At 48.4% G+C, this 13,216-nt stretch overlaps 2 protein-coding genes across 3 annotated transcripts in view; one reads left to right on the top strand and one right to left on the bottom strand.

Moving 5' to 3' along the window:
* sec22c (SEC22 homolog C, vesicle trafficking protein) overlaps positions 1–13,216 on the top strand; it is a 134,814-nt gene that overhangs the window by 43,914 nt on the left and 77,684 nt on the right. The gene's annotated exons all lie outside the window — the stretch shown is intronic.
* Positions 10,044–13,216, bottom strand: part of LOC144607104 (vasoactive intestinal polypeptide receptor-like) — a 42,429-nt gene continuing 39,256 nt past the window's right edge. For both annotated transcript variants that reach the window (XM_078423711.1, XM_078423720.1), the window contains one exon: positions 10,044–13,145. In XM_078423711.1, coding sequence (XP_078279837.1) covers positions 12,933–13,145 — 213 coding nt within the window. In that variant the 3' untranslated portion in view covers positions 10,044–12,932. The remainder of the gene's footprint in view (positions 13,146–13,216) is intronic.

The raw sequence follows: 13,216 nt of genomic DNA, 5'->3' as shown, positions 1-13,216 counted from the left end.
TGGATGTGGAAAAAACGGACTGGGGGCACCTCGAATCTCTGGTATGGGGGCTGGACATGGCGATGAACTTTGGAGGTCTGGCACGGAATACAGGCCCGTGCCCAGGCCGCAACCTGCTTCCGCAGGCCGTGCCAGACAAACCGGGCGGCCACCATGGCCGAAGTCGCCCTGATGGACGGATGTGCCAGGCCATGAATGGCCTCAAAAACCTTACGCCGCAGGGCGGCAGGCACCACCGGGCGAGGGCGTGGGAGGGAAACGTCACACCACAACTTGGTACCTGTGGGGCCACACGCCACCTGCTCCAAACGCATTCCCAAGGCTGTGGAGGCGTACACCCCGGCCGTTTTTTCCAGGCGCTGAGCCTCCGCTAGCTCCTGGAAATCCACCTGTCCGCCTACCACGGCCACGGAGGGAATGGCCGGCCGGGACAGGGCATCAGCAACAGCATTAAGCCTACCCGCAATATGACGGACATCGGTGGTAAACTTCGAAATTAGGGTGAGGTGCCGCTGCTGGCGAGCCGACCACGGATCAGAAACCTTAGCAAAAGCGAATGTTAGAGGTTTGTGATCCGTGTTGGCCACAAAAGAACGGCCTTCCAAAAAATAAAGGAAGTGGCGGACTGCTAAATAGAGGGCCAGGAGCTCCCTATCAAACGCACTATATTTGAGCTCGGCTCGCGAGAACTGCCGGCTGAAAAACGCCAGGGGCTGCCATTGACCTTCGACCTGCTGCTCCAAAACCCCCCCCACCGCCACGTCTGAGGCGTCCACCGTCAGCGCCGTGGGGGTGAAGGAGCGCGGGTGCACCAGCATGGTGGCGTTGGCGAGGGCCTGTTTGACCGCGACAAAAGCCGTCTCTGCAGCTGCGGACCATACCAACTCAGCGGGGTTACCCGCGAGGCATTGAAAAAGGGGGCGCATGACCCGAGCTGCTGCAGGCACGAACCGGTGATAAAAATTCACCATGCCCACGAATTCCTGCAAACCCTTGATGGTAGTAGGGCGTGGAAAAGAGCGGACCGCCTCCACCTTAGCTGGCAATGGGGTGGCCGATGTAACCCGGTGACCCAAAAAATCTACCACCGACAGGCCGAATTGGCATTTGTCCGGGTGCAGAATCAGGCCGTGGTCCTGCAGCCTCTGGAACATAGTGCGGAGGTGGACTAAGTGCTCCTGGACCGAACGGCTGGCAATCAAAATGTCATCGAGGTAAATAAACACGAACGGCAAACCTCGACCCACCCGGTCCATGAGACGCTGGAATGCCTGAGCTGCGTTTTTAAGGCCGAAAGGCATACGCAACCACTCAAACAACCCGAACGGAGTAATGGTAGCCGTCTTTGGGATGTCCGGCGGGTGGACCGGGATCTGATGATATCCCCGCACTAAATCGATCTTTGAAAAAATTGTAGCCCCCTCCAGGCTAGCTGAGAAGTCCTGTATGTGCGGAATCGGGTAGCGGTCCGGCCGTGTTGCCGCGTTAAGTCGTCGGAAATCCCCGCATGGTCTCCACCCCCCAGATGCTTTGGAAACCATATGCAAGGGGGAGGCCCACGGACTACTTGAAGGCCGCACAATTCCCAGCCTCTCCAAGTTCAGGAACTCCTCTCGAGCCATGGCCAGCTTTTCGGGTGGGAGGCGCCGTGCCCGGGCAAAAACCGGCGGCCCCTCGGTCGGAATGAAATGCACCACCCCATGCTTCTCGGAAGGTGCATCGAACCGCTGAACGAGGAGCTGCGGGAAATCCGCTAGGACCGCATCAAACTGACCGGGGGCCGTGGTGATGGCCTGGATCGCTGAACTGGGTGGGGCAGCGCTTGGAGGGGCCGCACGCCGGCCGAGGGCTGCAGGCCGCTACCGCGGACGTCTACGACCAACGAAAACGCCCATAGAAAATCCGCACCCAAAATGGCCTGGCCCACATCCGCCACGATGAAATCCCAACGGTAGGTCCTGGACTCGAAGGACAGGGACATAGTCCTTTTACCATAAGTGCGGATGGGGCTACCGTTCACTGCAATGAGGGGCGGCCCCTTCCCCCCCACTTGAACTTCACAGTCGTAGGGGGGCACAATACTCACCACCGCTCCCGTATCCACTAGAAAAACGATCCCGGTCTCTTGGTCCGTCGCGTAGAGGCGGCAATTACGGCCAATCGAAACTGCCTCTACATTCGATCGGCCCAGGCATTTCCCGGAAACGCACACGGGGCTCTGCAGCTTCGGGCTTCACCGCCCCACCGCCGATGGAAGAAACACCAGCCGCGCCTATTCGGCCGTGTTGCTTGTGCCCGCGACCAATAAACATGTTCCGCAGCCCCTTCTTGGCTGGCAGACTGCGAAATAGCGGCCGATCCGTCGCTCTCTCGGCCGCTCCACCGACTGCCGCTGGGCCTCGAGACCCGATTAACCGAGTCATCTCGGGTGTGCCGCTCCCTGTCGAGCGCGTCGGCTTTCTCGGCGAACGCTACCGGGTCTTCAAACGAGACGGCGGCCAACACTAGCCTGACGTCCCGGGGTAGCTTCTCCCGAAATGCCGCTTCGAAAACCATACACGGCTGATGGTCGCCCACCAAGGTCAGCATCTCATTCATCAACTCCGACGGCAGCCGCTGCCCCAGCTCTGGTAAATGGAGGAGCTTCAGAGCCCGCTGGTTCTGGCTCCAGCCGAAAGTCCTCAGTAGGAGCCTCTTGAGCCCTACGTACTGCTCCGTTTGGGGTGGACTGGTCAGGTACTGACTGACCCGCGCAGCCACCTCCGCCTGCAGATAGCTCACCAGGTGGTGGAACTTCTCCTGGTCGCTCTCCACCCTCTTGATATGGAACTGTGATTCCGCCTGCACAAACCACAGGTGCGGCTGATGGGCCCAGAACGGCGGTAGGTGAACCTCGCCCGCACTCGCTCCCACCTGTGACATTCTGCGTGTTCGCTTCAGATCTTACGTTCGGGTCACCAATGTCCAAAAACGAGCGTTATTATCAAAAGACTTTATTCTTGGTAAAAACCGTGACAAGGCGCAACGCACTTACTTTGGACACACACTACTTAACTGCTAACATAATCTAATCTCATCTCCCCAGTTTGGCGCCAGACACAACTATACCTCGCGCTCCCGCACCACGTGACCCGTTAGCCCAACCGAGGGTTCGAGACCCCCCCGCCAATCTGTATGTCCCTACAGTATTATGTTTGGCACACGCATTGTGGGCCGAAGGGCCTGTACCTGTGCTGTTCCATGTTGTATTTATCTGAATAATAATCGGGTGGATTTTCATACTGCGATCAATTAACCTATGTAGAAACAAGGAACTGCAGATGCTGGTTTACAGAAAAAGAGTCATAGTCAAATGGCACGGAAACAGGCCCTTCGGTCCAACTTCTCCATGCCGACCAAGATGTCCCATCTACGCTAGTCCCATTGCCTGCGTTCGGCCCATATCCCTCTAAACCCTTCCTATCCATGTACCTGTCCAAATATATTTCAAATGCTGTTGTAGTACCTGCCTGAACTACCTCCGCTGGCACCTCATTCCATATACCCACCACTCTCCGAGTGAAATAGTTGCCCCTCAGGTTCCTATTAAATCTTTCCCCACCCACCTCAAACATATGCTCTCTTGTTTTCGATTCCTCAATCTTGGGTAAAAGACTGTGCATTCACCCTAACAATTTCCATCATGATATGCAGACAATGGAGGGAAATGGATTACATGCAGGCAGAAATGAATAGTTTAACTTGGCATCATGTTCCACAGACATTGTGGGCCGAAGGGCCTGTTCCTGTGCTGTACTATTCCAAGTGCTGCTGTAATATATGTTGTGGGTGATATGTGAATAAAACCACTGGGGTATCTGTGAGAAGGCTCAGCAAGCCATTAGTAGTGACACAATACACTACAGATGCTGGAATCTTGCGCAAGGCACAAAGTGCTGGAGGAACTCAGCAGGTGAGGCAGCATCTGCGATGTGAAATGGTCAGGCAACATTTTGAGTCGGGACCCTTCAGATTAAAAAGAGCAGCGGGGAGAAAGCTGGAAAAGAGAGGTGGGGATGGGTGTGGCAAGTGCTAGGTGGATCACGACAAGGGGAGATGATTATGTGCAGGAAGGAACTGCAGATGCTGTTTCTTACCGAAGATAGACACAAGAAAGGTTCCAACCCGAAAGGTGACCTATTCCGTTTCTCCAGATTTGCTGCCTGACCTGCTGAGTTACACCAACACTTTGTGTCTATCAAGGGGAGATTATTGGCAGAGAGGTCGTGTAAGTGACGAAGGCTGGAGGTGAAAGGGTGTCAGATGGGAGGGGAGAGGAGAGGAGAGGAGGAGATGCAATGAGACATGACCTTGACATATGCTTGAATTGAGTGGCCATTTTAGAGGTAACCACATTGCTGTGGGGCTGGAGTCACTTTTGGTTCCGTGGTAAGAACAGTCATGAGATTGTAAGGCACAGGAGCAGAATTAGGCCATTCGGCTCATCGAGTCTGTTCCACCATTCGATCACGGCTGATCTACCTTTCCCTCTCAACGCCATTTCCTGCCTTCTCCCCATAATCCCTGACACCTTTACCAATCAGGAATCTGGTAATCAGCACTTTAAAAATACCCAGTGACTTGGTCTCCACAGCCATCTATGGCAATTAATTCCACCACCTAATTCCTCCTTATCTCCTTTCTAAAGATATGTCTTTTTATTCTGAGGCTATGTCCTCTGGTCCTAGACTCTCCCACTGGTGGAAAGATCCTCTTCACGTTCGCTCTACCAAGGGTTTCACCCTGGCCTACACCCTGGGAATTGTTCCTGGTGTGTCGGATAGAACTAGTCAATGGTCGGCGCAACCTTGGTGTTTCCATGCCGTACCTCAAAAGTCAACGAAGCTGATGGTTCAAAAACACCATTCGCTCTAGCCAAGTAGTGTAGAACTCAATCGCCAACAGATTTGGTCTGCGATAACCAAAATCCGTTATAAAGTGGGCCATTAGACAATAGACAATAGGTGCAGGAGGAGGCCATTCGTCCCTTCGAGCCAGCACCACCATTCAATGTGATCATGGCTGATCATTCTCAATCAGTACCCCGTTCCTGCCTTCTCCCCATACCCCCTGACTCCGCTATCCTTAAGAGCTCTATCTAGCTCTCTCTTGAAAATGAGGGTTTACTGTACCCTTGTTTGAGGGGCATCTGCCAACATTTAAGCTATTGCTTTGTGACAGAGTCATATAGACCAATCTTTCTCTCCCACACATCCCACGATATCTTGTTCTCCCATCGTACACAATGCACTCACAATGTCATGTCTCGATTACTCATACACTCCAAACAACATGGAATTATTTAATTAGGTTGAACGAATCAATGCTAAATGATTCCCCCATCTCCCTGCAGAGCCATGGAAAACAATGACCATTCGCCTACTGAAATGTTTCTTCTGCAGATTAATTTACAATTTACCTTTCTTTCAGCGTAAGGCCTCGTTTAGTTTAGTTTAGTTTTGAGATACGTCGCAGAAACAGGCCCTTCGGCCCACCGAGTCTGCCCCGACCAGCAATCCTCATACTCTAGCACCATCCTACATATTAGGAACAATTTATAATCTTTACCGAAGCCAATTAACCTACAAACCCACACGTCTTTGGAGTGTGGGAGGAAGCCGGAGCACCCGGAGAAAACCCACACGGTCACGGGGAGAACGTACAAACTCCATACAGACAGCTTCCAGAGTCAGAATTGAACCCAGGTCACTGGCGCTGTAAGGCAAAAACTCCACCGCTGTGTCACCGTGCTGTAAAGCCCCATTCTTTTAACTCATGGTTTCCAGGGCAGTTCATTGCTTCTTTGAAACCATCCTGACAATCGTACATTGGAGTCATGGAGACGTACAACCATGGATACAGGCTATTCGGCCTACCACATCTCTACTGAGCCTTGGGCACCATTCACCCCACCATGGTCGTAATGATGAGGGTTTACTGCACCTCAATTATGTTCCCTTTCACCTTCCTCCAGGGAAGCAGACTCAGCCTTTCTAGTCTGTCTTCATAACCCAAATGCCCCATCTTAGGCAACATCTCAGTGAAAGATAGACACACTTGTTGGAGTAAATCAGCGGATCAGGCAGCATCTCTGGAGCAAAAGGTGGGTGATGTTTTGGGTCGGGACCCTTTTACATACAGAAAGACCATTCTTCTTCAGGCCCCTACCCGAAACGTCACCCATCCTTTTTCTCCAGATATCCTGCATGATCCACTTTAACACTTTGTGTCCATCTTTGATAGGAACTTGTGGAATTTATTGCCACCGATGGCTGCGGAGGCCGTCAATGGGTATTTTTAAGGCAGAGATTGACAGATTCGTGATTAGTAAGTGGTGTCAGAGACTATGGGGAGATGGCAGGATAATGGGGTTGAGAGGGATAAATCAGCCATGATTGAATGGCGGAGTAGACTTGATGGGACGAAAGGCGTAATTCTGTTCCTAGAACTTTTGGACCAGCAGATGCAGTTCCTCGTTTCAACATCCTGGTGAATCTCTCCTGCACCCTCTCCATATTTGGCACGTCCTTCCGTGTGAGCAGTGCCTAGATCCGTGGCGATAAATGAAACACACAGGCTTTCCATGTTACTGTACTCATGAAGGTCACAGCCCAGAGCTCCTCAGGGGCATGTAGAGTCAGGAGTTCTTGGTGTGTCAGAGTCTTGCAGCCCAGAAACAGGCTCTTTGGCCCACCGGATCCATGCCAACCCTTTTGTCCAATCTTCACCAATCTAATATTCCCACATTGAGACCATATCCCTCTATGCGTTATGAGTCTGAAGAAGGATCCCAACCCGAAACATCACCTATCCATGTTCTCCAGAGATGCTGCCTGAGCCGCTGAGTTACTCCAACAATTCATGCCTTTCTTTCTGTGCCTTTCCCATTTAGACTTTAGAGCTACAGCACCGTTACAGGCCCTTCGGCCCACCTTGTCCGTTCCGATCAGCGATCACCCCGTATACTAGCACTATCCTACAACCCGAGGCACAATTTACGATTTTTTACCAAAGCCAATGAACCTACAAACCTGTACGTCTTTGGAATGTGGGAGGAGACTGGAGCACCCGGAAAAAAACCCTTGCAGTCACAGGGAGAATGTACAAACTCCGTACATTCAACACCCGTGGTCAGGATCGACCCTGGGTCTCTTGCACTGTAAGGCAGCAACTCTTCCGCCACTCCACTCTGTCCTCCCCCCCCCCCCAGTATGTATAAATGCCTCTTAAAGATAGTCATTTTATCTGATCCCTTCACTTCCTCTGGCAGCACGTTCCATGCATCGACTAACTCTGTGTGAAGGACTTACCCCTCAGATCCCCTTCGAAACTTCTTCCTCTCACATTAAACCTGCACCCGCTTCTCTGTGATACCTCTAGCATGGGATTTTGACTCTCCATCTTATCTCTACCTTTCAATCTTATATACAGACGTCCCAAGCTTACGAACACTTGACTTATGGACACTGCTACATCCGATCAAGCTCCTTTTATAATGTTAAAGTCAAATATCCTACTGAGGTACGTACGTTCGATCCTGCAAACGGTAGAACTAGTTTCTCCTCTCTCTCCACTCTAACATTGTTCTTTCTCTGGAGCAGTGAGGCAGCAACTCAAGCAGTTTTGTGATGGAACTAGGATTGTTCTCTCTGGTCCCTCGGATGGTGAGGGGAGTCCTAATTGGTTATTAAAATTATGAGAGGCATCAAAAGGGTACCTTTTTCACTTATTATAAGTGATAGGAGCAGAATTAGGCCATTTGGCTCATCAAGTCTACTCTGCCATTCATGGATGATCTATCTCTCCCTCCTAACCCCATTCTCCTACCTTCTCCCCATAACCCCTGACACCCGTACGAATCAAGACTAGAGGGCCTAGCTTTAAGGTGAGAGGAACAATGTTTAAAGGAGTGGAAGTGGAGGAAGATAACGATAGTGGTTTTTAAGAGGCTTTTAAATAGACGCGTGGATATGCAGGAAATGGAAGAATATGGGTCACTTGCAGATGGAGGAGATTAGTTTAACTCGGCTTCATGTTCGGCACAAACATTGTGGGCTGACTGGGCAGTTCCTGTGTTGTACTGTTCTGCGCCTCATTAACTATGTCACTCCATCGAGTATACACCACTGTCGCTGCCATTCAGTTTAACAAAGTGGCAGATCGAATAAGCAGGCTCTCAAAGCAAGGATTTCTGTTCAAGGATTTTACCAGGAAAAGCACTTGAGACTCTCAGAAGGCTCACAATGCCCTCTGTGTCAGAGGTAGATACTACTTATTGCCAGCTGTGGATAGTAAGTGGATTCTTTTCACTGCCCTTGTGCAATAACTAGCAGCCGGCTGTCATTTTGCTCTCCAGGTGGCTCCGAATCTTATCTTTTCAATTGCCTTGAAAAGGGCTGATGGAGTAATAGAAATCTGATAGAATCATAGCAAAATCCGCACCAATCATCAGCCACCCAGTCACACTAATCCTACATTCATCCTGATGTTTTCATTCTCTCCACAATCCCATGAACAGATTCTACCACTCACCCACACACCAGTCAATTTAAAATGGCCAAATAACCTTGAGACCAACGCAGTTTTGGGACATGGGAGGTTTAGTTTAGTTCATAACTTAGTTCATATGTTCATAAGTTCTAGGAGCAGAATTAGGCCATTCGGCCCATCAAGTCTACTCTGCCATTCAATCAGAGCTGATGTATCTTTACCTCTCAACCCTATTCTCCTGCTTTCTTTCCATACCCCATGACACCCTTACTAAACAAGAATCTGCCAATCTCCGCTTTAAAAAAACCCATTGACTCCACAGCAGCCATGGCAATGAATTCAATGCCACTGTGCTGCCCCTTTCTAGGTTCACAGACTAGTTCTGTTATCCCACCTTAATGCCCACTCCTTTACACACCAGGAGCAATATTACAGTGGGCCAATTAACCTACAATAACTAAAGAAGACATAGGAGCAAAATTAGGTCATTCAGCCCAATGAGTCTGCTCCCCTGCATTTCGGTGGGCTGAAGGGCCTGTTTCTGCACTGTATCTCTAAAGTCTAAAATAAAGTCATTGGTATCAGCAAAGATCTTCGTATAGGGTCGTGTTAGCGATTGGATTTGCATGGGTTTCCACAGGTAGCCTATACACTAATGGTGCTGTTGATAAATCAGCTTTTTATCTGTTGCTGGACTCAAAAGATTAGACAAACTCCCCTGGAGTGCAATTGGAGTATCAGTCCATTATCCTGGTGTAATTGCTAGGTAACCACCACATCCCAACTTCATGTTGGCCGTGAAAAGGGGTGGCAATCTGACTGAAGAAGGGTCTCGACCCGAAACGTCACCTATTATTACAATAATGTTTTGCAAACCATGCTTTTCTTCTCCCCTGCCATTGAACTAATTGCTAACTCCAATCCCCTTCTCCTTTCTTTCATTTTAGACAATGAAAATAGGAGCAGAATAGGCCATTCAATCATGGCTGATCTATTTTCCCTCTCAACCCTATTTTCCTGCCTTCCCCCTATAACCTTTGATAATTGGCTTTGGTAAAATTGTAAATTGTCGCTCGTGTCTAGGATAGTGTTAATGTACGGGGTGATCGCTAATTGACATGGACTCAGTGTTTCTGTTCTGTATCTCTAAAGTCTAAAGTAAAGTCAGTGATATCAGCAAAGATCTTCGTATAGGGTCGTGTTATCGACTGGATTTGCATGGGTTTCCTCCAGGTGCTTTGTTTCCACGCCATATCTCCAAAGTCTAAGGACTATTTCCACTTTGAGGGGAAAAAAGATTCTGTCTACCCTATCTATCTATACCTCTCATCAGTTCATCTGCTTCTGTCAGGTCTCCCTTCAGCCTTGGAGGCGGCAGAGAAAACAAACGGAGTTTGTCCAACCTCTCCTTGTACAAGAGGGCTCCACTTTGGTTATTACAGTTTGTTTATATGGTAACATAAAAAAGTAGATTCATTGCAAAGTAATGAACATCACAACTGTGTTTGGTTTGCGATGATGAAGTTTACTCACAATAGTTTATACATTGATTTATGGACAGACTAGAGAAACTACTTTCACGATAGATGGACAGCTTTAATTTCCACAGGTAGCCTATACACTAATAGTGCTGTTGATAAATCAGCTTTTCATCTGTTGCTGGGCTCGAGAGGTTAGACAGATAAAATCTCATAAGAAAGACGGTACTTCCACCAGTGCAGATGTCTTCGGCAGTTAAGACACAAAGTTCTGGAATGATGTAACCTATCCATGTTCTCCAGAGATGCTGCTTGTTTTTTTTGGTAAAGCAACACCTACAGTTCCTTGTGTCTCCTGGAGTTTAATTAGAGAGTCTGTCCATTATCCTGGTGTAATTGCTAGGCCAACCACCACATCCCAACTTCATGTTGGCCGTGAAAAGGGGTGGCAATCTGACAAAAGGGGTGGCAATCGAAGATGGGTCTCGACCTGAAACGTCACCTATTATTACAATAATGTTTTGCAAACCATGCTTTTCTTCTCCCCTGCCATTGAACTAATTGCTAACTCCAATCCCCTTCTCCTTTCTTTCATTTAGACAATGAAAATAGGAGTATTTTTTTATTTTTATTTTTATTTCATATTTCAGATACAGCGCGGAAACAGGCCTTTTCGGCCCACCAAGTCCGCACCGCCCAGTGATCCCCGCACACTAACACTATCCTACTCACACTAGGGACAATTTTTACATTTACCCAGTCAATTAACCTACATACCTGTACGTCTTTGGAGTGTGGGAGGAAACCAAAGATCTCAGAGAAAACCCACGCAGGTCACGGGGAGAACGTACAAACTCCTTACAGTACAGCACCCGTAGTCAGGATCGAACCTGAGTCTCCGGCGCTGCATTCGCTGAAAAGTAGCAACTCTACCGCTGCGCTACCGTGCCGCCCACTGTAGAATAGGCCACTCAATCATGGCTGATCTATTTTTCTTCTCAACCCCATTTTCCTGCCTTCCCCCTGTAACCTTTGACAATTGGTTTTGGTAAAATTGTAAATTGTCGCTCGTGTCTAGGATAGTGTTAATGTACGGGGTGATCGCTAGTTGACACGGACTCGGTGTTTCTCTGCTGTATCTCTGAAAGTAAAGTCAATGGTATCAGCAAAGATCTTTGTATTATAAAGATCATGTTAGCGACTGGATTTGTCAATTTCACAACTTCAGTTAAACTCAATTAAAACGTACGAAATATAAAATTAAATATCAATTAAACATACAAAAAGTAAAATTAAATATTGCAGCATTATAGGCTGTGGCAAAAAACAGATCTCACAGATAATTAGATGGCTAACAGATCCAGTTCTTTAATAATAAGTATCACCAATATCACACCACATTTGACGTAAAAATAAGAGAAAAGCCTGCTTTTATGTAACGCCACAAAACTAAAGGACAATATGTGTGAGCAATAATAACAACTTCACCCATCCTTGAAAATAATAATCAGAAAATGTCAGAAGCACACAGCAGATGTGGGAAAAGTAACAGGTAATATTCCAGGTTGAGGAACTTTCAACTCTGTTTCTCTTCCCGCAGATGCTGTTTGACCTGCTGAGTGTTTCAGGCATTTTCTGTTTGGTTCAGATACCCAGCATCTGCAGTTTTTGATCTTTACATCAGGGTCATTCTCAGAACAGCACAGTTCTCAATATCCAGAAAGGAAATGGATGATCAGATATTACAGGTCAAACCAGGGACTTTGCAATTTGCGTCAACGATCAACACTTTAAGTTAGCACGGTGGTGCAGCTGCTGGGCCATTGCCTCACAGCACCAGAAACCTGGGTTTGATCCTGACCTCGGATGCGGTCTGTGTGATGTTTGCACTTTTTTCCTCTAACCCTGCGGGTTTCCTCCATTTTCCTCCCACGTCCGAAAGACGTGCGGGTTTGTAGGTTAATTGTCCCCCTGTAAAATTGCCCCTACTGTGTTGGGAGTGGATGAGAAAGTGGGATAACATAGAACTACTGTGAACAGGCGATCGATGATCAGCGTGTGTTCGGTGGGCCAAAGGGCCTGTTTCCTTGCTGTATTTCTAAACTAAACTTAGTTTAGTTTAGTTTAGTTTAGAGATGGAGCATGGAAACAGGTCGTTGGCCCACTGAATCCACGCATTGATCACCCGTTCTCACCAGTTTTATGTTATCAATGTTCAATGTTCAATTCTACGTCTGAAGAAGGGTCCCAACCCAAAAGGTCACCTATCCATGTTCTCCAGAGATGCTGCCTGACCCGCCGAGTTACTCCAGCAGTTTGTCTCTTTTTTTTTTTACACCATGTCTAGCTTTATCCTTGTAATAGTTTAACCAGGTGAAAAAAAACACCCACGGCCTTCTCTCCTAATCTCAACCCATTGGGAGTTCAACACTACAATATCAAGAAATACAACAATGATCAATTCCCATCATTTATTTTTTGCTGCATCTTCCCCGGAAGGCTGGTTTTCGAAACAAATCGATGGTACAAAGGTTAGGTTTAGTTTAGAGATACAACATGGAAACAGGACCTTCGGCCCACCAAGTCTGCACCAACCATCAATCACCCATTCACACTATTTCTATATTATTCCACTTTCTCATCCACTCCCTACACACCAGGAAACAAATTACAAAAAGCAATTAATCTACAAACTTACCCACACGTCTTTGGGATGTGGGAGGAAATCGGAGCAGCCGGAGGAAGCCCACGTGGTCACAGGGAGAAAGTGCAAACTCCACACACACAGACTACACCCGAGGTCAGGGTCGAGCCCGGTTCTCTGGTGTTGTGAGGCAGTATCTCTACCAGATGTGCCACTGTGCCACCCTAACTTTGCCCTAGCAAATGTCTGTGCATCTTTGAGTTCCTTCCCAGGGTTAGAGTTCAGCTGAAGCCTGGGTCTGCCTGGACCCAGGAGACGGAGGACTCGGCCTGAATGCTGGAGTCTCTGGTCTTGGGGCTGCACTTGGTCAACATGGAGATTTGGGTGGTGCAGTTGGTGCCATTGCTGCCGACCGAAGGCTGGTGATATTTCATGTCTCCGACCACCCTCTTGACGTGCCAGCGTCTCCACTTCCTCTTCAGCTCCGACCGTACCTGCACACACACACACAGTAAATCAACAATTTTGCATGTCCACAACCATCAGCAACTTCTCTCGATGCGTC

This window comes from Rhinoraja longicauda, chromosome 2, assembly GCF_053455715.1.
Source record: "Rhinoraja longicauda isolate Sanriku21f chromosome 2, sRhiLon1.1, whole genome shotgun sequence".
NCBI lineage: Eukaryota > Metazoa > Chordata > Chondrichthyes > Rajiformes > Arhynchobatidae > Rhinoraja > Rhinoraja longicauda.
Note: the sequence above shows the minus strand (reverse complement) of the source record. Positions and strands in the feature narration are given on the sequence as shown.